The sequence below is a fragment of the Chlorocebus sabaeus genome, chromosome 6, assembly GCF_047675955.1.
Source record: "Chlorocebus sabaeus isolate Y175 chromosome 6, mChlSab1.0.hap1, whole genome shotgun sequence".
Classification (NCBI taxonomy): Eukaryota; Metazoa; Chordata; class Mammalia; order Primates; family Cercopithecidae; genus Chlorocebus; species Chlorocebus sabaeus.
Window position 1 is genome coordinate 25,983,230 of NC_132909.1, and position 25,929 is coordinate 26,009,158.

Sequence of the window (25,929 nt, forward strand, 5' to 3'; positions counted from 1 at the left end):
TTCCTCCTAACTGGAAGGAAGTCTTGATACAGACCCTTCCCCCTCTGGAGCTGCCAGGATCCCTCCTCAGAGTGACTGTCACAGTCTCCCTAATACCCTCCTCCATGGGAGGAGACGCTGGTGCAGCCAGTTTGGAACACTATTGGGTAGTAACTCTAACTACGACTCAGTAATCCCATTCCATCAGAAATTTATTTCTAAGTGTATATATTTGTAAAAGACATGTATGGTAATGTTGAAAGCACCATTACTTGAAGTACCCCAAACTGGAAATCTCCCCAGTCAACAGTAGAATGGGTAAACAAATAATGGTATATTCATACAAAGGAACATTATGTAACTGAGAATTTAGAGAATTTATGCCTCCTTTGAGCCTAGCTTCTGTAACTCACTATGGTGAGGGGGCATTCTGTCTAATTCCATTCAAAGTACAAAACCGGGGAAAACCATCCCTGCTTTTCCACATCAGGGGAATGGCTCCTGTTGGGGAGGGGGAGTAGCTAGAGGGAGGGGAGGCTCTGAGCCAGGCTCTGTTTCTTGATCTGGGCTGGTTACACAGGTATACTCAGGAAACACATCACATCTGACGTGCGCACTTTTCTGTATGTGGCTATTTGTCAGTAAAAAGTTAACGATCCTTTCTGTAAGAGATGCAGGTGAAATACTATATTTGAGATTGCTTTATAATACGCCAACAAATGCAAGTGTGGGCTGGGGTAGAGATGAAACTAGATTTTCAAAATCTTGGTCATTATTACAACTGAGTGATGGGTATATGGAGACTCATTAAAAACCCTTCACTTTTTTTTTTTTTTTTTTGAGACATAGTCTCACTCTGTCACCAGACTGGACTGTAGTGGCGTGATCTCGGCTCACTGCAACCTCTGCCTCCCGGGTTCAAGCGATTCTCCTGCCTCAGCCTCCCGAGTAGCTGGGATTACAGGCATGCACTGCCACACCCAGCTAATTTTTGTGTTTTTAGTAGAGACGGGGTTTCACCATGTTGGCCAGGATGGTCCTGATTTCCTGACCTCGTGATCCGCCCACCTCAGCCTCACAAAGTGCTGGGATTACAGGCGTGAGCCATCACTCCCAGCCAACTCTTCTACTTTCATAAAACATGTCCTTAACACTTATGAGTTGTATTTCCAAAAAACAGCTCTTCCAAAAGGGAGACAGAAATTCACTTACAGGGTCTGGCTTAGGCTTTCTTCAAAAGCCGGTATCTTTGCGTCTTCACGTAATTTTTTCAGTTGTTCTATGTGTTCTGGATTATCAATGCCCATTCCCATGGACAAAATTTCAGCTCGAACATTATAATCAATGACAGAGGTTTTTAAATTGGAAAGGTTTGTAATGTGCACCTTGAATCAATGAAAAAATTGAACATTAGCAGGAGTCACTCTGAATTTTAACTGAAGCACAGACACTCTCACAGGGCCTCTCTGGTTCATCCTGCCACGTCGGCTGCACTTCGGCGCTTGCCACGATATGCAGGGCTTCCCATGGCAGCATCTGGATTGCTTCATACCTGAAGCTCCATCCGAATTGTCCAGGCCTTGCCCCATGCCACAGAAATATGGGCAGGTGGTCGGGGGGGGGTGGCAAGAGCAAATCTGGGATAAACCCCTAGTCACGACCAACTTGCAAATCTGGGATAAACCCCTTGTCAGATGCATAATTCTTACATCTTTCTCATTCCTTCTCAACTCCTTTTACCTCCTGAGGCTCAGCATCTGCCCGTGCCTGGGAAGGGCCTAAGCCAAGAACCTGAATCCTGTTCTGGGCCATTTCTTCTGTTCGTCTTTTCTGCGACCAAAACATCCTCACATCCATTTCCATTTATACAAAATTAGGTAAAACACAAAAATCTCTAACAACCTGGCCCTGTTGGTGGCAGTGTGGGTATAGGAGGGGCCGTCCCTTCCATGGTGAGGGTGGGGGGTGCTCCAGGCCTGCCCTGCCTGGGGCCTCTTCCTAGGTGAACCCCAGGAATGTGTGCCCACCGGGGAATGTGTGGAGGAGCCTCTCTCTGCTCAAACTGGGTGGGACCAGGAGCAGGTGGAGACGGCGAGGGCGGGTCTGTTTCCCTCTGGCCGCCGTGAGCACTGCCACACACACTGCAGAGTGGACACATCCGCCCGGTGGTTTTTTTTCTTTACTTCAATCTATTTTAAATCTCCACTTAATAAAATTTCTGCTTTTCTCCCCCCAACAAAAAACAAACACAATAATATCACAGCATCAACTAAGATGCCCAAATCTCCTCATTTACCTGCATTTGTAATCCATATTTTCTCTTCTGAAAACGATTTTCTGCTTAGTCTTAAACCTTACATCCAAATTCCCCTTTTAACATGTTAAAACATTTCCAACCTCATAAAAATAACTTTCAGCAAAAGTTTTTATAAACTGACTCTGTTAAATCTTGTAAGTATTCATAATAAGATTTAAGTCTAATACAGCAGAACTGTGAGTGGAGGAGTGGAGCTCTTGGGGAACAAGCAGGGATGGTGGTGCCAGCAGCCGTGGAGAGACACGGAGGCTGGTTGAGTCACGTGTGTCCTTGTCGTGTGTCCTCCCCTCCCCCTTCCCCCCGCCTCCCCCGAGAGCTGCTCTGCAGGATGGGAGCTTCGTGTGCTTTGCTCCCAGAGGGAACCCAGTGCCCAGCACTGCTCCTGGCACGTGGCAGGTGCTCAGTAAGTGCATGGGGAATGGGCAAGTTAGAAACTGTCAGCATCAGAGAATGTCACATGGAGTCCTCACGAAGCTTTGTTCAGCTGCATGTGTGTGTGTCCGTGTGCCTCACATACGCAATGCACATGTGTGCTGGGGTTACAATGTAAAATGTTCCCCTGAACAAAAACTAAACCCACAACCCAATTCATGACCCAAATAACATGACCCAAATAACATGAAAAACACCTCTCCCTAACAGAGCCCCAAATAAGTCACCGTTTCTGTGCAGCAGTCATTCAAGTGACAGCTTAGAATAATGTGGATAATTTTAGTGGCCCATTCAAACAGATTTATTTTTAAGAAAAATGCATACTTACCATTGGATCAATCCAAACTGTATTTCCCAAAGCCAGGATCACTTTTGCAACATGCAATTTTCCAACAATTTTATGATGGATGTACCTAGTAACCTGAAAAAAGCACTTAACATTATTTTAGGTGAGGCTTCAACAAAATACCTTATTTTGTATACACCATACAGTTTGCAAAATATTCCATGCATTTCATTTGAGCCTCACAGTAATGCTATGAGGTCACAGAGGTCATCACCCCCTTTCGTCCACAAGGCTAATAGCAGAGTTCAGTGAGGCAGGTGTGGAAAGGAACTCGCCCATGGTCTCTTACTAGTGAGTTCCCAGAGCTCGAGGTAAGGTCTGTGCCTTTGGGACCCAACACTGTACATTTCCTTCTGTGGTCATGCATACCCCATCTCCTCCATCACCTGCCAATCTGTCTTTAAAGCACGGATGCCTATTTCTTTGAAAGCTCAATGAAAGTGAAGTGAAAGTTGTTCCTCCTGCTCTGAGGCTGTCACTGCAATGGAGCTGCCTTGCAGCCAGTGACACTGGAGCTGAGGGCCTGGTCTTTTGTGTACCCCTCCCTGAGTAAATGGCTGTTGTTTTCTTTCCTTTTTTCTTTGACACAGGATCTCTCTCCACCACCTAGGCTGGAGTGCACTGGCACAATCATAGCTCGCTGCAGCCTCGAGGACCCCAGCAATCCACCTTCTTCAGCCTCCCCAGTAGCTGAGACCACAGACACGCACCACCACACTTGGTTAATTTTTAATTTTTTTTTTTTAGAGATGGGGTCTCACGACGTTGCCCAGGCTGGTCTTGAACTCCTAGGCTCAAGCAATCCTCCCATCTTGGGCTCCCAAGGATTACAGGTGTGAGTCACCACACCTGGCCATGGCCATTTCCTCTCAAGGAGGAACACAACAGGCAGGACCTGTCTAAGCAACCTCTCATGCACATTTTCACATGAACAAAGCAGGGCGAAAGGGACCTGCCCATTTCCGTCCCCCTTGCACTTGGTGAATAATTCGGAAGAACGGACACAGGAGAAGCTTTCTCCACTCCCACAGAAGGCTGCTCCTTCAAGGGAGACTTTCAGTCAGTCATCTTCACAGGTCAAGTGTTTCTTGGGGAAAGGACTGTGACCTTCTTGCTGATGACTACATCCCCAGAACCCAAGAGGGCACCTGGTACACAGGAGACGGTCATTACAAAGAAGGAACACCACTGCCTTGTGATAAAGGCTCCTTTTACTAAACTTAGAAGAGCAAGGTTGTGTGTTTATCCTGCATCATGGAAGCATTCACTTGTTTATTTCCTGGATAATGTTTAACTTTGTTTACAACCCAAACTGTTTTTACTTTGCCAATTGCAATGACTTATTTCATGTCCCATTTGTCAAATTATGCAAAATGTAACCTTTCCTTGGAGAATCGGAGCACTTAGCAACACAACTCATGCTCCAGTGATGGGCAGGACTGGCTGCAGGTCTCTCCCTGGCCGCAAGGGCTGGGCCTTCCCACTCCACTTGGATGGTCACGTGAGCCCAGATGGGGCCCCCTTCTGTGTCTGTGCCTCAGCACGAGTGGTTCTCTTTGCTTTCAACGCCCATCTGTTCTACTTGGTGACATCCTAGTTATACCACGAAGCCCAGAGGAAACGACCCTTCCTTTGGCAGCTTTTCTGGCCTCCATCTCTCCTTCCTGGCCCATCGTCCCTGCCCCAGTGGAATCACCTGGCCTCTCCTGAGACCACCCATTGTGCCCCCTCTTTGGCTGGAAGGTCCACTTTTCCACTTTTTTTCTGTTTTTTGATTTGTTTTCTTTAAAAGACAGGGTCTCGCTCTGTCACCCAGGCTGGAATGTAGTGACACGATCATAGATCATTGCAACCTCGACTTCCTGGGCTCAAGGGATCCTCATCCCTTGGTTTCCCAAACTGTTGAGATTACAGGCCACAGCGCCCAGCCTGGAACGTTCACTTTTGTAGGTGCTTCCCCTGCTTAGGCTGATGGGCAATTTATTTTACCGACATCCCTACTTTATACCGATTCTGTGAGCGTAAGCACAAGGTTAGTGGCGGCGGCAGTGTTGCGGCTGCCCAGCATCTCTCTGAGGGCTCAGCTGGGATGTTCACACACCGTGGGGATCTGAGCAGACCGCGCTTTCCCTGCCCAAATGTGACACTCTAAATTCAGACAGGCCTCAATTCTGTGTATATTCTGGGTTAAATACATTCTAAAAGTCAACACTAGATAAAAAGCCAAAATAACCCACCTTCGGATTCCACTCCATTTCATTGTCTGCAGGTTTCACCCTACAGACAATAAACTCCACAGACTGCGGGGGAAGTGTGTGGAAACGTTCTGGGAGATGTAGCAGCTGGTCCCTTGTGACAAGTCCTGTCCTGCCTTCGTCAATGAACTCTACAAGGATGTCATCCAGGGCCCAGGCGTCTTCTTTTTGGCTCACTTCCAACACCTGAACCCTGGAGAGCAACAGGGCATTGGTTCAACACAGAGATTCCAGAAAGGACTGTCTTTGCCTCAAATTACCATGAAATGGAAAACATATAAAAAGACTCCGAAATGCCATGATTTTACTCTATACTAGAAATAAAAACTAAGGCCTTCAGTACTTCAAGTGGTGGATTTAAAAAAGTGTACATAGGTATAAAAACATGTACTTTTGAATAAGAGTAAATCCTTTTATCTAACAATGTAATAAAAATTAACATAGCAAATTAAAGTCACAAAGTTTTTCCTTTTTTTTTTTTGTCTTTTTTGTTTGTTTGTTTTTTGTAGAGACAAGGTCTTGCTCTGTGGCCCAGACTGGAGTGCAGTGGCATGATCATAGCTCAGTGCAGCCTCGACCTCCTGGGCTTAAGCAATCCATTCACCTCAGCCTCCTACAGTGCTGGGATTACAGGCATGAGTGACGTCACCTGTCAAGTTTCAAAGTTTCTGAATTCAAGGCTATCACCAGGTGGCGCCAGGTGTGGATTTAAGGGAAGTGGGTGCAAACAAGCATGTGATTCAGACTGAGCAGGTTGGAACAAACTATGCCAGGTATCGAGCTGACCTGACACCATGTTCGTAACATTGCCAAGGCTGTTTTCTTATCTGTAGAACGGGAATGATGCCCACTTGACAGGAACTTGGCAAGAATTAAGTGAGTTAAAGATGTATGTGTATGTTGCACACAGTGATGGCTCAACGGGTCACGGTGTCACCATGCTCAGGAGCCTGGGAAAGTGTTTCCCACAAAGAACTGGAGCAGATCTGGGGGGAAAACCCCGCTGTCACCAGGCTCACATACACACTCAAATGGACAGGGGTGAAAATAGGAACTCAATACCACTTAGTTACCTCATGCTTCAAAACTTTACAAGTGAAATAAACAGATATGTTACCTGTGAAAAAGCGTTTTTTCTGCTAATCCATACAATCCAAACTTCTCCACCTTTTCCACAGTTGTTTTATTAGAATCCTTAAAATACCCATTCATTTCAGCATTGAGAGTTGCATAAAGATCCACGTGTTTATCAATTATACGGCCAAAGTAATTTGTTGCATTCAAAATATAAAAAGGTATTATCTGAAACATATATAGTAAACATGACCAGGAAACAAACTTAGTCTAAATTGGAGATGTACACACTCCCTGTATCTGCAGAAATCAGTACCCAACTTAAGAAACCAAAGCTTAGCAACGTGGATTTAGAAATAAACTAGGAAGCTAGCCAAAAAGGCAAGGCAAAACCAATACCTCACATAGTCACAAATAATTAGAGTTTCACTTTAAATCTAATGGAAGATTTTTTTTATTTTGCAAATTTCATTATTTTAAATCTTCATTACTAGGTATAAATGTTCCTTTGTTTACCTTCTAATTGCACTTTTATAGAAATTCTTCTTAAAATAGCATTGCTGTCTCTTGAGACCTTCCAATCTTTTTTCAGGTAACAAGACACATCTTATTACGAGCATAATGTTTACCAGCTTCCAGGGTTACAGGGATGAAACTGTGTCCTACAGAGACCCTCGGCAATCCAGAAGTGGACAGAGAGGCCACAGCTTGTGTGTGCTGGAGAAGACAGCCCTTCACAGGTTAGAGTAGGCACGGGGACCAGCGTGTGAGGAAGTAGTCAGTGTGCAGAGGGCAGAGACACTCTGCAGGAAGGCAAGGAGCCCTGGCTGCCCAGAGCAGATGCCAGGAGTGAGAAGTAGGCACTTGGCAGGATGGGGGAGAGGGCCGGGCTGGCGACACCCACAGGTACCAGTGTCTGTGCCTGTGCCGGAGGAAGCAGAGGGAAGCAATAGACCTGAGAACAGAGAGCTCTAGAAGAGGCAAGAGGCCCTCCCTGAAAACAGGCTCAGCCAGTGTGATAAGCGAGCCTGGAAGGCTTCACCTGCCTCCACAGTGGGTGAAGGCTGAAGCCCCTGCAAAATCTACACACTGTCCCTCCAGGGACAAGAGGGATGAAGGAAGAGAAAACCAGGTAAGAGTTCAGGAGGGGAACAGGGCCAGGGAATCTCAGAAATCTTAGACACTACATCACCATATTCATTTTATACAGTACATAAAACAACAGAAAAGGGAACTCTGTGAAATCAGAAAAGTTACCCTGACCCACACCTCCTCCAAAATGTCAGGAAAACAAATTCTATCCAAAAACGAGCAGCAGCAAAGTAACAAGGTTAAATCCGATACGAAGTCATCATAAAATAACAAAATGTATAATAATATATAAAAATAAAATAATTAAAAAGAGAATAAAGAGCAGAAGAACCATCCCTACAGACAACGAAACCTGTTAGAAAGATACATCCGGCTGGGCGCGGTGGCTCAAGCCTGCAATCCCAGCACTTTGGGAGGCTGAGATGGGTGGATCACGAGGTCAGGAGATCAAGACCATCCTGGCTAACACGGTGAAACCCCGTCTCTACTAAAAATATATATATAAAAAACTAGCTGGGCGAGGTGGCGGGTGCCTGTAGTCCCAGCTAATGTAGTCCCAGCTACTCAGGAGGCTGAGGCAGGAGAATGTCGTAAACCCGGGAGGCGGAGCTTGCAGTGAGCTGAGATCCGGCCACTGCACTCCAGCCTGGGTGACACAGCGAGACTCCATCTCAAAAAAACAAACAAACAAACAAACAAAACACAAACAGATTAAAACTATAACCTTCAAGAAACACTGCATTTAGTTTGTTAACTAAGAAAACAATACATGTATAAAAGAGTAACAGATCAGAATGACAACAACTTAGAAATGAGGTGACAGAATGCAGGAAAGAGTTAGAAATTTTTTTAAAAAATTCAATAATGAAAACTGTAGTGGGTTGGATGGTGACTTTCCCAAAAGAGGTATGTCCATGTCCTAACCCCCAAGGTCACTGTGACTTTGACCTGACTTGAAAACAGGGTCTTTGCAGAGGTAGTGAAATCTGCAGACCAGGAAATGGATCTGGGTTATCCAGGCGGGCCCTCCCTCCAGTGAAACATGCTTTATAAGGGGCACAGAGAAGAGGAGGTCATGTGAAGATGCAGGTAGACAGAGAGCTACAGTGGCTGCCGGCTGAGACACAAGGACGCTGGGCGAGCCACAGGCCAGGTCACCTTCTGGAGGCTGCAGAGGAGCACAGCCCTGCTGACACCCTGACGTTGGACTCTGGCATCCAGGAACATGACAGAAGAAATGTGTGTGGCTTTAAGTCACTAACTCGGTGGTAATCTTTTACAGCAGCCTAGGAAATTAACACAAAAGATACCGCCCTAAGGGAAACAGGTGAAAGGGAGAGAAATTGCACGCTCAAAAAGAAATGAAGAAATTAATAAAAAGGATTTGAAAGAAAATAAAAAAAATCCTTAACTTGGCAATTCTATCTGCATCTTATTACAGAATTTTCCTCAAAGAAATTATCACGAATGTCTGGAAAAGATTCATGTAATCGCTGTATTATTATTATTTTTAAAATTTGTTTGTACAGACAAGGTCTCACTATGTTGCCCAGGCTGGTCTTGAACTCCTGGCCTCAAGTGATCTGCCCGCCTCAGTCTCCCCAAATGATTAGATTACAGGTGGGAGCCACTGTGTCCAGTCACTGCATTATTTTTAATGGCCCCCAAATAGAAACATTTTCTGAAAATATAATTGAAAAAAAAATCCTTAAACTGTCATCCATTACTGAATTTGATCTTGGCTTATAAATAAGCTGGGGCCCTGAAATAAGGCGCCTTGTAACGACGCATACCTCTGGTTGGATTAATGGTGGTATGTTAATACTGACCACTGGAAGACATCATTACATCTACTAAGATCCTGCTTAACAAATAAAACAGGTTTATTAACATGACCATTTGTCAGAGGACACAAGGATCTTTAACCGAACCTACTTTAATGTATCCAGATGAAGGTAGGGCTTGGCTGGACAGTTTCCTGGGCATGTCCGTTTCTGGATTAATACGGTGTCGGTCAGGACAGATCCTCTTGTCTCTGAAAATGAAATGACTAGATTTACCATAAATAAGTAATAATTGTTAATGTGAATTTTAATACTTTCTTCAGAAAATTAATCTGCAACCTAAATCAGAGAACTTTTATTCCAAACACCCTAAAAATTGAATAACCACATTAAATATTTCAGATGACATTAATAATATATAAATAAGTACAAATGGATTTTACATTTTAGTTAACACTGAATAAACTCAGTAAGTTACTTCATTACTAGCAAACTTTTTTAATTTTTTTTTAAGAGTTTGGTCTCACTCTGTTGCCCAGGCTGGAGTGCAATGGCAAGATCATGTCTCACTACAGCCTCTTAACTCCTGGGCTCAAGAGATCCTCCCCGCTCAGCCACCCTATTTCTCTAGACATTCTAAAATGCATTATGTAAATGGACAAAATATATTTTCAAAATAAAGACTGAATTACAAATACATTGCCATAATACATAACAAAGGCCAATCGACCTCTAACCCAGAAGCCATTCCTTAACTACAATGCTGCTTCCACATTGAGATATAGTTGAAATTGTCGTTTTAAAAGTCAGTATTTGAGGTCGAGCATGGTGGTTCGTGCCTGTAATCCCAGCACTTTGGGAGGCCAAGACAGGCAAATCACCTGAGGTCAGGAGCTCGAGACCAGCCTGGTCAACATGGTGAAACCCTGACTCTACTACAAATACAAAAATTAGCTGGGCATCATGGCGGGCGCCTACTTAAAGTCCCAGCTACTCAGGAGGCTGATGCAGGAGAATCGCTTGAACCCAGGAGGCAGAGGTTGCAGTGAGCCAAGATGGTGCCACTGTACCCCAGCCTGGGTGACAGAGCAAGACTCCATCTCTAAATAAATAAATAAATAAATAAATAAATAAAGTCAATATTTGGCTGGGGATGGTGGCTCATGCCTGTAATCCCAACACTTTGGGAGGCTGAGGTGGGCGGATCACTTGAGGTGAGGGATTTGAGACCAGCTTGGCCAATATGGCGAACCCCATCTCTACTAAAAATACAAAAATTAGCCAGGTGTGGTGGTGCACACCTGTGATCCCAGCTACTCAGGAGGCTGAGGCACAAGAACTGCTTTCACCCGGAAGGCGGTTTCAGCGAGCTGAAATCATGCCATTGCACTCCAGCCTGGGTGACAGAGCCAGAGACTGTCTTAGAAAAAAAAAAAAAAAAGTCAGTCTTAAGCATAAATAGAAGTGCTGCTAGTAACACATTTAATGTACCATAATTCAAAAACGTTAATGTCAACAGTTATCTTTAAATTTAATCCAGCAGCTACGTATCAGACACCCATGTCCCAGCCTCAGCTGTCTGTGTATCAAGCAGTGGCGGTGTGTCTGGATCAGGCAGAGAAGCCCCATGACTGTCAAGGTACCCATGCTCTCCAAGCTGATCAACACAATCAATGCAGTCCCTAGCAAAATTCCACAAGGTTTCTGAAGAAACTAATAGGCTCATTCTAAAATGTACATGGAGGCCAGGTGGGGTGGCTCAATCCTGTAATCCCAGCACTTTGGGAGGCTGAGGCAGGTGGATCAGCTGAGGTCAGGAGTTTGAGATTAGCCTGGCTAACATGGTGAAACCCTGTCTCTACTGAAAACACATAAATTAACTGGGCATGGTGGCACACACCTGTAGTCCCAGCTACTCAGGAAGCTGAGGCAGGAGAACTGTTTGAACCCAGAAGGCGGAGGCTGCAGTGAGCCGAGATTGTGCCACTGCACTCCAGCCTGGGTGACAGAGCGATACTCTATCTCAAAAAAAAAAAAATACAAAAAATACAAAAAATAAAATGTATGTGGAGGTGCAATGGATTTGAAATAGCCAAACAATGTTGGTGAGGACCAAAGCTGGAGGACTCATACACCAGCTCCTAAGACTTGCTATAAGAAAGTGTAGTACTGGTATAAAGTTAGACCAATAGGCCAATGTAACAGAAGAGTCCAAAAATGGACTACATATACCATCACCTGGCTTATAGCAAATGCATTAACGCAGTGAGAACTGAATGATATTTTAAATAAACGATGCTGGAGCAAACCATTATTTATATGGAAAAATCAAACCTTGCCCCAGATTTCACATTACACATATAATTTTTTTTCTTTTTTCTTTTTTTTGGACATAGGGTCTCATTCTATTGCCCAGGCTGAAGTGCAGTGGCACAATCACAGCTCACTGAATCCTTGACTTCCCAGGTTCAAGCGATCCTCCTACCCCAGGCTCCTGAGTAGCTGGGACTACAGGCATGTGCCACCACAGCTGGCGTGTGTGTGTGTGTGTGTGTATAAATATATACACACACACATATATACACACATATATAAATATACACACACATATACACATATACATATACACATATATGTGTGTGTGTATATATACACACGCACATATACATATATATATATATATATATATATATATATTTTTTTTTTTTTTTAAAAAGAGACCAGGTCTCTGTGAGTTGCCCAGGCTGGTCTTGGAACTCCTGAGCTCAAGTGAACCTCTCACTTCAGCCTCCCAAAGCGCTGGGATTATAGGTGCGAGCCACCATATGTGGTCATACATACAAATTTAATATGAATTATAAGTGTAACTGTGAAAGTTAAAATTACAAAGCTTCTAGAAATATAGGAAAAAGCCTTCATAACCTTGAAATAGACAATTTTTTTTTTTTTTTTTGAGATGGAATCTCACTCTGTGGTCCAGGCAGGAATGCAGTGGCACAATCTCTCACTCTGTCACCCAATCTGGAGTGCAGTGGTGTGAACTTGGCTCACTGCAACCTCCGCTTCCCAGGTTCAAGTGATTCTCCTGCCTCAGCCTCCTGAGTAGCTGGGACTACAGGTACATACCACCACGCCCAGCTAATTTTTGTATTTTTTTAGTAGAGACGGGGTTTCACCATGTTGACCAGGATGGTCTCCATCTCTTGACCTCGTGATCTGCCTGCCTCGGCCTCCCAAAGTGCTGGGATTACAGTCATGAGCCACTGTACCTGGCCGAGATAGGCAAATATTTCCTATAAGCACACAAAAAAGTAACCTGAAAATACTTCATCAGGCTGGGCACGGTGGCTCACACCTGTAATCCCAGCACTTTGGGAGGTCAAGGCAGGCGGATCACGAGGTCAGGAGATCAAAACCATCCTGGCTAACACGGTGAAACCCCGTCTCTACTAAAAATACAAAAAAATTAGCCAAGCGTGGTGGCGGGCGCCTGTAGTCCCAACTACTTGGAGGTTGAAGCAGGAGGATGGCGTGAACCTGGGAGGCAGAGCTTGCAGTAAGCCAAGATGGCGCCACTGCACTCCAGCCTGGGCAACAGAGTGAAATCCCATCTCAAAAAACAAAAAACAAAAAACAAAAAACAAAAAACTTCAACAAAATGTAAAATGCCTGTTCATCATCAGCAGAGTATTAAAAGAGTCAAAATGCAAGTCACAGCTTGGAGGAGACATTCTCAGTGCACACATCACACAAAGTACTCACGTTGGGTAAATATAAGCTACTCCCCCCACAAACCAAGAAGAAAAAGACAAACATTCCCTGTAAAAACTGGTCAAAAGACCTCAACAGGCACTTCACAAAAAGAGGATGGCCAACTGTCCCACAAGCCTATGAAAAGATATTCAACATCATTAATCATTAGGGAAATGCAAATCAACATCACAATGGTTTACCACTCCACCCCTACCAACACTAAGCCCTGGTGAGGCTGGGGGACAACTCAGGCTCTCTCAGACAGTACTGACCAGACCAGAAAATGGCCAGACGCTTTGGAAGAGTTAAATGCATGCCTACCGCATGACCTGCCACTTGTACTCCAGAGCACCCAAGAGAAATGGGTGCACATTTCCACAAAAGACATGGCCAAGAGTGTTCCTAACAGCTTCAAACATTTTAGCCTGATAGTGGAAACCACCCACAGGCCCATCAACAGGAGAATGGATACACACACTGTGAAACAGTCATACAACAGAACACTGAGCTACAAAACAAACCACAGATACACACAACAACACAGACGAATGTCACAGACACGAGGCTGAAGAAGCCAGACACGAAAGAGAACATACCACGATGCCATTTCTATGGAGTTCAAAACCAAGCAAAATTAATCAACACTGACAGTCCTGCAGAGGGGAGGGCACGTGGGAAAGAGTGCGAGGGAACTCCCGGGCTGCTCCCTCAGAGTGGGTGGTGGCTTCTACAGATACATGACAATTCACCACATTGCACCCGTTGTGCACTTTACTGCAGGTTATACATCAGTTTAATTAGAAAGAAATCACTGGCTTACTTGCAAAAACCAAAAGCCTTCAGATACGGACAAAGAAGTCTTCCAGCTTTCTTATCCTCTTTGGCTTCCAGAACTCCTGCGGTGAACTCGTACAGCTCTGCGGGGACCTTGGCGTCTGCCCGCTCCAAGTAGCGCAGGACGCCCACTGCGTGGCTCGCATCTTTCTCCGTCAGCAGCAAGACAGATTTGGCTTTCTTATCTCCCTGTTCTGCAGGAGAACCCTGAAAATCGGGGGTGAATAAACTCTGAAAATTGGGGGTGGATCATCTATATCCCAGTCTGACTGAGGAAACCTTGTGGACTCTGAGCTTATCATGACACAGAAGATGCCAGTAGAATATGGAAGAGAAGAAAAATTCACCAAACCTGTTCCGCGTGAAAATGATCAGACATGCAATACAGGCGTCCACCAAACACTTTTGGCGAGGCAGGGAAGCTGAAGTGAATTACACACGTGGCATCGGTGATGGCCAAGAGTGGGACGCAGTCGTCTGTGAGGGCTGCAGAGAGGGAGTCTGACAATGTCACATGCGCTGGAGTTACCGCACGTACTTTAACCAGCAGTTCCCGCGGCCACACTGCGGTGGATTTCCGTATCACATTTTACTTTTTTGGATGCAAAGAAACTTCTTCCCCATTTTTTCCCCAAAATGCCACAGCCCAGTGCTTAAATTCCAGAGAAAAGGGGTCTCCCTTTTTAGCCTGAAAAATGTCTCTTATTACAAATCCAAGTGGCCCATATATTTTTCACTTATTCTATACATGTTGACTTTTATATTTTTAATATTAAATTTAGCAATCATGCATGACTATATATATATATAGCTTGAGGATCACTATCATAATATATATGATCATATATATTATATAATGGTGGCTGCCCACTGACCCGAGAGATTTACCTCAACATCAAAATCTTAGTGGAGGTTAAGTTTTCATTTTGAAATTAACATCCTGGCTAACACGGTGAAACCCAGTTAACATTGCTAATAGACTCTTAGTAAACCTGGACCTGGGGAATAATGAGAAATCTGGAGATGAGATACATAAATGAATTAAAGATAGGATTCTTAGCTTAGCCTTTACAAAATAGAAATAGAAATTAAAACACCTACCTAATATAATTTGAGAGCCAGAACTTAACTTCTTCTTCCACTGTTCTAAAACATTTTGTAAGTTAAAAATCATTTCTTTATGCATCTTCAAGCAAAATATTGAATTGCTTTCTACTACCTAAAGATGAAACGAAAGAGGCCAGGCCACAGTCAGGGATATAGGCTGGAAGCCAACTGTTCCATCAATAATTGTCAATGTAAAGCACTTTAAATGATTTCTGAGGGCACTACCTCACTGATCCCATAATTCTTAAGAATGAGATGATTATAAACTGAAATATATTTCCAAAATTCAGTTGTTTATGTCTAAAATCTTGCTCAAGTGAAATAAGCAATCTTTTGCTAAAACTATTTTGCTTCCTTTTAAAATAACACAGCTATACTTGTACACACACACACATACACACGGACACAACAGATAGAAAGTCCTTGTTGACCACAGTGTCATGTAATATACTTCTAGCTCACTGTCGCAGAAAGGTAGATGTACTATTAACTATTTGGTAGCTGGCTTCATTTCTACGTTTTACCACTAATATGTACAAAATAAAACTGAACACATTTTTAGCCAATGTATTTGATTTTTTGGCTATATGATATCTTTTACTGTTATCTTGTCAATCTTCTTCTTCTTCTTTTTTTTTTTTTGAGACAGAGTCTCACTATGTTGCCCAGGCTGGTCTTGAACTCCTGGCTTCAAGCCATCTTCCCACCTCGGCCTCTCAAAGGGCTGGGATTCAGGCATGAGCCACCTCAATCTTCATAAACAGAGGGTACAGAAGATGTTGTCATGTCTACAAATTGATACTTTTAATACTCCACCAAGACAAAACTGCCCTGCCCTGGGGAATGCTGCTGCAGGGGAAACGCCCTGCCCACCCACCTGGTTCCTCCCCAGCACCAGGCCTCAGCCTCCATGTTCTGTGAGCAGACCCCACATCCTCTTCTGATTGCTGTTAAACTTGTAAAACTGTACTTCCCTGCCACACAGTCGACTACCCCAGTACTTTTGTGATGACTTGAGATTCAACCAATTGAAACAAACGGAACATTTTTTATATGGAGATGGGCTCACCTTACACACTATTTCTGTTTCAGCTACAGAGCAGGTGAAGATCAAGGTCTTTTGTGCCTGACTCGGAATGAAATCAAGAGCTTGGAGTAAAGTAGAAGTCTTTTCACTTTCTAGGCAAAGATGTACTACCTGGTAATGAAGCACAGAAACAATGTGACTTTTTAATATTTTAGGTATTCCAGATCCACTTTCCATAGGTGTTAGGATTTTAACAGAAAAGAATGTATAGGAAATCAATATATATCTAAATACTCAACTACAATTGTATTTCACTCATAATTTATATATGAAATCAAAGTTGTAATTGTTTAATAGTAAGCCATGAAATAAAAGTTACTTGCTTATGTTCATCAGCCCCCCAACAACACACACACATACACACACACACACACACACACACACAGAATTACCTGTTGGACATTGCCATAGAGAGCAGCCTCTTCCATGGCTGTGATCACAATGTAGGGATCATTCATGAACTCTTTGATGAGATGTTCTATATGTTTGTTCCAATGAACTCCAACTGCAACAATCTGATGTGGTGCAGATTCCCTTTCTTCAACTTCAATATTTTTTTTAAAGTTATCTAATATAGCAAACATCTGAAAAATTAGTATAATTAATTTCATTTTCATTTCAAAAGAGTAAGAACCAGTGTGACAGAACATAAAACGTTAGGGATCGTATATTTTCTGTTCTCAGAGTGGGAAAAGTCTTTCAAAAATAAAAGGAAAAGGCTGGGTTTGGTGGCTCACACCTGTAATCCCAGCACTTTGGGAGGCTGAGGCAGGTGGATCATGAGGTCAGGAGTTCGAGACCAGCTTGGCCAACACGGTGAAACCTCGTCTCTACTAAAGATACAAAAAATTAGCTGGGCATGGTGGTAGACACCTGTAATCCCAGCTACTTCTTTGGAAGGCTGAGGCACAAGAATTGCCTGAACCTGGGAGGAGGAGGTTGTAGTGAGCCGAGATTGCACCATTGCACTCCAGTGGGTGGGACTCAGTCTCAAAAAAATAAAAAGGCAAAAACTAAATAGGAGAAAATGTCAAGTTTAAAGTCAGCAAATATCCTACAATCTCCATTATAAACAAAACTAAAGCACAAGCAACACCTTGGTAAACATGTATAACAAACTAATAAGAGATTAACGTTCTTGCATAAAAACTTCTAAAAACTGATTAGCAAAAGATGATCCTACCAACAGAAAATAAGAAAAGGAAATGAACAAGCAACTCAGAGTGAATACAAATGATCAATACAAATTAATGTTCAACCTAAAAAGTAATCAAGGAAATATAAATTAGGCTGACAAGATCTCACTGTTGGCCAGTTAGACTGGAAGAGAAAGCTGGGCCAAGCCTGCTCTGGCAGTGGTGTGGATAGCCTGGCACATGGCTGACAGGAGTGCACATCAGGTCATGCTTTCAGAAAGGACGCTGCACAGAGCAGTACGCCTAGATACCTGTTTTACAAAAATCAGAACCTGAGACTTCAAAGGAGTTTGGGAACCCTGCACAGCCCCATCATCAGTAACAAAGCCTGGACTGGAAACTGGGGCCATCATTACTTCCAAGTGCATGCCCTTGATGATCATGTGACACTGCTTCCAAGAAAAGCCTTACAAGAGCTCAAAGCCTCTGACCCATGAATCCCCTCTTAGGAATTCATCCTAAAGGAAACAGGTGCAAAAAAGATGCATGTTCTGTAGCCACACACATATACAAATTATGTTGAATGTCCAAAATTAAGACAGTTTTAAAACAAATTCTGTAATGTCCAAATAACTGCATACTATATGGCCAGTAACCACCAGGCTGTGGAACAGGAAGCAGTGTCCCTTACACTGCCATGCCCTGCACAATGCAGGCTACAAAATGGCCTGTAAAACATGCCCCTGATGTTATTAGCTATATGTATCAACAAACACAAGAATTCAAAGAAAAAGAAGCAAGTACTCCAAAATAGTAAGAGGGATCCCTTCTGAGACTATGGCTGTGGGGCTGCGTTTTTCAAGTGCTCTTCTCCATGTCTTAAATTTTCTAAAATAAAAGCATTACTTCCGTAATCAGAAAAATTTTATCTTAGGAAATCTCTGGGAAAGAATGTTTGCACTTCAGAAAGAACTCTAACATTGGGAAGGAAATTTCAGATAACAATTCTTTCTTCTTAATTATAGAATTGTAAAATTTGTTTAGATTAACCAACGTATTCCCCAACCAGACACTTCTCCTCCTTCCTGCCGTCAGTTTGCATGTTAATCACACCTCCCTTCTAAGTGGCGAAGACCTTAAGCCACGCTCACTTGTTCATTGGCTTCCAAGAAGAGCACCTCCACTTCATCCAGGATCAGGTGGCAAAGCCTGAGGAACAGCAGGCTCTGACAGGAGAGAAGCCTCAGCAGGCTGTATGGGGTCGTAACAATCACATCACCTGCATTTAAAAGAAAAAGTGAACATTTTCAATTTTCCACAGATTTTTCTAAGATTTCCTCTGCTAAGAGTCCACATACTTTTTAGAAATGCCTTCTAATGAAGTAAAACACTGCTTCTGTCCTAGTCAACCCCGTATGCCCAGCATCTAACAAACAGTTTAAGTGTTGAGTGAAAAAGTGATAAATGAATGAAATGACATAGTTTTCTCAGTAAAGCAGATGTAAGTCAAGATCAAGCCTTTGTAATCGATACTGTCGGGAGCTGGGAAGTAGGTCTGGACTAGTGACTGTGAGTGTGTTGTCACACAAGCCATGTCACTGCGGACCCAGGCCCGCCCGGCCAGGCTCTACTGTCTTCTGTAGGGCAGACAGTGAAAAGGATACTTTCACTTTTATAGCTGTTTGAAAAGGATACTTACAGTCCCTTGGAAGCTTTGTATTTTTGGCTTCCTCTTTATGGAGCCCGATTGTTAATAGCACAGGATGAAGAGGCCTGGAGGACATACTATATTCTCCCAATAATTCAAAAATAAATTGGGCCTTCTTCCACCCAGGGCACACAATGACTGCAAGAGGCTGCGAAGACAGACAAATTCAAATGACTCCAGACAGTAGTTAGGAATTCAGCATCCACATGTGAAACATCAAGAACATATCCTTGCACAGAAGCAGCACCCTGTAAATTTCTGCTATAATCATCACACAGGTCGGAAAAGTGACGATATAATTTCAATAAAACAGATTTAGACACATTGAATCGTATTTTCTGAGAGTCTCAATGAAGCACTTCACAAGTATTCATTCATTTGGCTCTTAAGATGCTCTTATGGGGCAGAGGCTATCACTGCTTCATTTAATAGGTGAGGAATTTGAGGCACAGAGAGGTGAAGTCAGTCACCCAAGGCTGCATGGCTAATACATGGTAGCAACAGGATTTGAACCCAGGCAGTCTGGCTCCAGATCCCCTGCACGGATCCTAAGCACTAGAATGAACTAAATGCTTCTTGAAAGGGGCCTTAAAATAGACGAACCCTGGCTGGGTGTAGTGGCTCACGCCTGTAATCCCAGCACTTTGGGAGGCTGAGGTGGGTGGATCACCTGAGGTCAGGAGTTCGAGACCAGCCTGACCAATATGGTGAAACCCCATCTCTACTAAAAATACAAAAATTAGCCGGGCTTGGTAGTGTGTGCCTGTAGTCCCAGCTACTCAGGAGGCTGAGACAGGAGAATTGCTCGAACCAGGGAGGCGGAGGTTGCAGTGAGCTGAGATTGCGCCACTGCACTCCAGCCTGGGTGACAGAGTAAGACTCTATCTCAAAAAAAAAAAAAAAAAAAAAAGACGACTAACCCATCTTCCTTAGGAGACTATCTTCTGAAACCTGCCCTCTGCAAGCCCGCAGGTAACTCCTGAAGCTGCACTGCCTGCCAGACACCTTCCTGGACACACAGCCTCCAGCAACCAAAGTCAAGCCAAGGATCCTCTTTCATTCACACAGATCCAGGTGGGCCCAGCTTCCAGGCACAGGCCTGAAAGCAGGCTGACCATGGAGGCAAGGAGAAAGCTGGGGGCCACAGGGATGAGACCTGGACATCCCTTTCTGCCCTGAGCCAGGGTTCGGCCTCAACATAAGCGACTTCTCATCAGTTGCTTCTCATTAGTCTGCTGCTAAGTAAATTGGGAGACAGAAACATATCCATTAATTTGATTAAATCAATTCAAAATAACAGATGCAACTTTTTTTTTTTCTTTTTTTTTTTTTTTGAGACGGAGTTTCGCTCTTCTTGCCCAGGCTGGAGTGCAATGGTGCGATCTTGGCTCACTGCAACCTCCGCCTCCCGGGTTCAAGCGACTCTCCTGCCTCAGCCTCTCGAGTAGCTGTAACTACGGGAATGTGCCACCACATCAAGCTAATTTTTGTATTTTTAGTAGAGGAGGGGTTTCATCATGTTGGCCAGGATAGTCTCAATCTCGACCTTGTGATCTGCCTGCCTCGGCCTCCCAAAGATTACAGGCATGAGCCACCGCGCCCGGGCAACTTTCTAAAGGGAAATCATAAAACTGCATGGCATGGTTAGAAAAACGAGCTAGTATCTTTTCTAACTGCAACCCTATGTCTTCTTACTGCTGTTTTTCACTGGTGGAGCCCTATCTGGAGCACCCTCAGTGCCAGGCCCCGAGATGCAGGTTCCACACCCATCAGGCTCCTCAGGGCCACGCCCCGCATCGTTTACCTTCACGCCGCTCCTCCCTTTCCCACCACCTCTTTCTCGTGATACGGTTTAGCTCTGCATCCCTGCCCAAATCTCATGTTAAATGTAATCCCCAGTATTGCAGGTGGTGGCTGGTGGTGGTGATTGGATTATGGGGGCAGTTTCTCATGAATGGGTTAGCACTGTCCTCTTGGTGCTGTTCTTCTGAGATCTAGTGTTTAAAAGTATGTGGCACCTCCATCTCTCCTGCTCCTGCTCCAGCCATGTGTCACACCTGCTCCCCCTTAGACTTCTGCCATGATTGTGAGTTTCCTGAGGCTTCTGCAGAAGCCAAGCAGATGCCAGCATCATGCTTCCACTCCAGCCTGCAGAACCATGAGCCAGTTAAGCCTCTCTTCTTTATAAATTACTCAGCCTCAGATATTTACAGCAATGCTAGAACAGACTTAATACAGTCATTCTGAGGTTTTCCCACATGGGAAAAGTTAAGGAGGATTATGAAGCAGGGTAGGGAGCTAGGAAATGACCGACAGAGCACGAGACAAGGCAGCGGAAGCTCAGACTTCAACCCCACTCCTAGCCCTGTCAGTGGGAAATTTACCCCAGTAACTCTTCCTGAGCCTCATTTTCTCCTCCGTGAAATGGGGAGAACAATGCATGGCCTGCCCATCTCATGCTGCTGCTGTGACGGTTAGATAGACTCAGGTCCGTGACAGTGTTTTAGACACTTGATATCCATTTCTTTCTTTCTTTCTTTTTTTTTCTGAGACGGAGTTTCGCTCTTGTTGTCCAGACTGGAGTACAATGGTACGATCTCAGCTCACTGCAACTTCCACCTCCCAGGTTCAAGTGATTCTCCCGCCCCAGCCTCCAAAGTAGCTGGGATTACAGACACGCCACCATACCCGCCTAATTTTTATGTTTTTAGTAGAGATGGGTTTCACCACGTCAGCCAGGCTGGTCTCAAACTCCTGACTTTAGGCGATCCACCCACCTCAGCTTCTCAAAGTACTGGGATTACAGGCGTGAGCCACCGGGCCCGGCCTCAATATCCATTTCTAAAAGCTTCAGCCAATGGCCCACAACTAGGGGCTCCAGTTTGATTCTCAAATCAGTGTGAGAGCATCAGTAACTGGAATGGGGAAAGGATACTTCCCCATAGGACAGTTTCTGGCCTGGAAGTTTGAAAACCAAACTGAGTAACGGATGACCTTCCCCAAAGGTGAGGTGTATAATTTTAAAATAAATATTTAACCCATTTGGTTGTGAGGCAAAACTGTCTTTGACTTACTCCATTTCTACTTGGTAATGACTTGTAGCAGGCCCCTGTTTGCAAAATTGTCAACACTGGTAGGAGGTAGAGCAAAGGGCTGCTTTCACAGTGAGAAATGACAACCACATCACAGCCACGCGCCATGGGAGGCCAAGAGTAAGACTCAGTGTGGCTGGGGCCCGGAAACTGATTTCTTTGAAGAGCCTACAAAACAGAAACAATCAAAAACCAAAATCAGGTAGAGAAAACTAACAAAAACTCCATTGCATGGCTCATTTCACCCCAAAAAGCACTATACATTGCCAAACCCAGTATTTTCCAAGCCCTAACTTCTTAAGTTTCCCCAAATCTTTTCTCAGTACCAACCTCCTATTAAAAGACTCTTGCTTTCTCTATTTTTTTTTTTTTTTTTTTTTTGAGACAGAGTCTCACTCTGTTGTCCAGGCTGGAGTGCAGTGGCCAGATTTCACTGCAAGCTCCACCTCTTGGGTTCACGCCATTCTCCTGCCTCAGCCTCCGGAGTAGCTGGGACTACAGGCGCCCGCCACCTCGCCCAGCTAGTTTTTTGTATTTTTTAGTAGAGACGGGGTTTCACCGTGTTAGCCAGGATGGTCTCGATCTCCTGACCTCATGATCCGCCCGTCTTGGCCTCCCAAAGTGCTGGGATTACAGGCTTGAGCCACTGCACCCAGCCACTTTTTCTCTTATTAAGACTCCCATTAAAAGATTCTTGCTAGGCTGGGCGCAGTGGCTCATGCCTGTTACCCCAGCACTTTGGGAGGCTGAGGTAGGTGAATCATCTGTGGTCAGGAGTTCTGAGACCAGCCTGGCCAACATGGTGAAACCCCATTTCTACCAAAAATGCAAAAATTAGCTGGGTATGGTGGTGCATGCCTATTATCCCAGCTACTCCAGAGGCTGAGACAGGAGAATCACTTGAACACAGGAGGGGGAGGACGCAGTGAGCCGAGATTGCGCCACTGCACTCCAGCCTGGGTGACAGAGCGAGACTCCATCTCAAAAAAAAAAGGAAAAAAAAAAAAAAAAAGGCTGGGCACGGTGGCTCACGTAGTAATCCCTGCACTTTAGGAGACCAAGGCAAGCGGATCACCTGAGGTTGGGGGTTCAAGACCAGCCCGACCAACATGGAGAAACCCTGTCTCTACTAAAAATAGAAAATTAGCTGGGTGTGGTGACAGGCACCTGTAATCCTAGCTACACAGGAGGCTGAGGCAGGAGAATGACTTGAACCCGGGAGGCAGAGGCTGCGGTGAGCCGAGATCACACCATTGCACTCCAGACTGGGGAGCAAGAGTGAAACTCCATCTCAAAAAAAAAAAAAAATTATTGCTTTAATTTTCTAAATTAAAAGTATCCAACAGACGGCCCATTGACAAGAACTTAAGTTCACCAGATCAAAGATGCGGCTTTTCCTCCTCATTATCCTAATAAATTGCCAGTCCATCAGCTTCACTTATAAAGCTTTTTAAAAGATAGACTTTTATTTGCTTATTTTTCTATGTAACTGTCACTGAAACCCAAATGTTCCAACAGAGTTCTCCACCCACATGGATAGGATCTTCCAAATGGCGGAGCTCATCGGCACCATGAGCTCTGTGAGGTCCTCTCGAGTCCTGAGCCCTAGCTGCAGTCAGGACCGACCATGTTCTATACCTGGTATTCAGCAACTATCCTGGGATCATCCTTCACCATCACTCTTTGTCTGCAAACTCATGTGGTCATCTTTCTCGGGTTACTTCTTTGTTTTGGTAGAGAACATATTTTAATACCTTCTTGACAAAGGGTAGAAGGGAAGTACATTTTTTTAAGACTGTGTGTGTCTGCAAATGTCTTCATTCTACCCTCACACTCCATCCACAGTTTGAGTATGGACCTCTGGTTCCAAAGAGCTTTTCATCAGAATAATAATAATAATTATTATTATTATTATTTTTGGAGACAGAGTCTCAGTCTGTGCCCAGGCTTGAGTGCAGTGGCACGATCTTGGCTCACTGCAACCTCTGCGTCCCAGGTTCAAGAGATTCTCATGTCTCAGACTCCCAAGCGACTGGGACTACAGGCACGCACCACCACACCCAGCTAATTTTTTGTATTTTAGTAGAGACAGGATTTCACCATGTTGCCCAGGCTGGTCTCGAACTCCTGAGCTCAGGCAATCAGCGCCTCTGCCTCCCAAAATGCTAGGATTAAAGGCGTGAGCCACCGCACCCGACCTCATCAGAATTTTGACATCAGTGCTCATCTGGTGCATTGTGGAGACATCTGAAGCCATTCTGATTCCTGGTCCAGTGTGTAGGACCAGTTTCATCTCTCTTGAAGCCTTCATAATCTTTAGATTCCCTCAATTTAGATGCTTCAGAAGAACATTTCTAATCTCTTTCTTCAGCAGGTGTTGTGGGCCTATGATGGGTAGGACCTCCTAATCTGGAAATTCTTGTCCATTAGTTCCAGAAAATGTTCCTATGTTAATCTTCAGAAAATTTCCTATCATCTTCCTTCATTCTTCCTAGAAATCCCATTTTCAGATACTGGACCTCAAACTGACCCTCAAAAATTTTTCCTCCTATTTCCATTTGTTTGCCTTTTTTCTCTACTTTCTGATAGTTAGCTTCTCCTTTATATCTCAAACATACTAGTGATTTTTACATTTTTCTATATTTTGAATTTCCAAGAACCTTTTTCTCTGCCTGTTCCTTTTTAAAATATCCTATTTTAAATATCCCCAGAGAGAAGACATTGCATCCCTTTAACAGTAAGCTGTTATGGATGCAACATCTTCTCTCTGGGGATATTTATTCTCTCTGGGGATATTTATTCTCTAACATTTTCTGTTACTCAACTGCATTGTTTGTTTCCTTGAGGGTTTGTTTTGGTCTTTTTTTTTTTTTTTTTTTGAGACAGAGTCTCGCTCTGTTGCCCAGGCTGAAGTTCAGTGGTACAATCTTGGCACACTGCAACCTCCGCCTCCTGGGTTCAGGCGATTCTCCTGCCTCAGCCTTCCAAGTAGCTGGGACTACAGGCATGTACTACCACGCCTGGCTAATTTTTGTATTTTTAGTAGAGACGGGGTTTCACCATGTTGGCCAGGCTGGTCTCAAACTCCTGACCTTAGATGACCTGACCTGCCTGCTTCGGCCTCCCAAAGTGCTGGGATTACGGGTGTGAGCCAGTGCACCTAGCCTGGTTTTTTTTTTTTTTTTTTTTAAGGTGAACTTTTTTTTTTTAAGGTGAAATTTCCATGATCCCTGATGTCTGTTCATGGTGGAGAGCAAGACACTAATGCCCAACTGGAGGCTCTGGGGACTCTTGTCATCACGAGTGTCACCTCACTGCAGGAAGACAGAGCGGCAAGCAGATCCTGTTCGTGGGAGAATTCCAAATATCATCTGAAGGTCATTTCTCTAGGGCCATTCAAGTTTCTCCAACCTTGCTGCTGAGAACAATACAAGCTGGCTGTGGATGCTCAGGAGACAGAGCTGGCGGTTCATGCTCCCCTTGCAAAGTGCTCCTTCCCTGCAGAGGCAGCCACACTCTGTCTCCTGCTTTCATCTTCTAAGACTGTGGAATCTGCCCACTTCTCTCACACTATTTGTCCCAGTCATTTTATCTTCCTATTTAAAAAAAAAATTTTTTTAACTTTTTTTAATCAGGAAAAAGGTAGATAAACATGTATGATCAATTTTCCAAATGAAACCATAGGTGTGTGAGACAATTTTGAAAAGAACAGTTGGGGAGTGCATTACAACTGCCCTGGTGGCCTGCTGCTCCTCCTACAGCCCTGTCCACGGGCATCCTGGAAACCTGACTGCAGAAGGGGCTCACGGTTACACAGCAGCTGCCTCACAAAACACTCACTCACTTCTAAGAAGCTAACCTGGATTTAAGAATAAATGAGAAATTAGGCCAGGTGTGGTGGCTCATGCCTGTAATCTCAAATGAAAAGATAAT

The 25,929-nt window shown here is 44.2% G+C and overlaps 1 protein-coding gene across 2 annotated transcripts in view; it reads right to left on the reverse strand.

Moving 5' to 3' along the window:
• TDRD12 (tudor domain containing 12) overlaps positions 1 to 25,929 on the reverse strand; it is a 106,678-nt gene that overhangs the window by 14,078 nt on the left and 66,671 nt on the right. For both annotated transcript variants that reach the window (XM_007996214.3, XM_037991503.2), the window contains 13 exons: positions 21,979 to 22,164; positions 18,896 to 19,052; positions 18,348 to 18,475; positions 16,453 to 16,644; positions 16,043 to 16,171; positions 14,968 to 15,085; positions 14,219 to 14,352; positions 13,853 to 14,073; positions 9,431 to 9,530; positions 6,447 to 6,631; positions 5,312 to 5,522; positions 3,057 to 3,149; positions 1,192 to 1,364 (listed from right to left, as the gene is read on the reverse strand). In XM_007996214.3, coding sequence (XP_007994405.3) covers positions 1,192 to 1,364; positions 3,057 to 3,149; positions 5,312 to 5,522; positions 6,447 to 6,631; positions 9,431 to 9,530; positions 13,853 to 14,073; positions 14,219 to 14,352; positions 14,968 to 15,085; positions 16,043 to 16,171; positions 16,453 to 16,644; positions 18,348 to 18,475; positions 18,896 to 19,052; positions 21,979 to 22,164 — 2,027 coding nt within the window. The remainder of the gene's footprint in view (positions 1 to 1,191; positions 1,365 to 3,056; positions 3,150 to 5,311; positions 5,523 to 6,446; positions 6,632 to 9,430; positions 9,531 to 13,852; positions 14,074 to 14,218; positions 14,353 to 14,967; positions 15,086 to 16,042; positions 16,172 to 16,452; positions 16,645 to 18,347; positions 18,476 to 18,895; positions 19,053 to 21,978; positions 22,165 to 25,929) is intronic.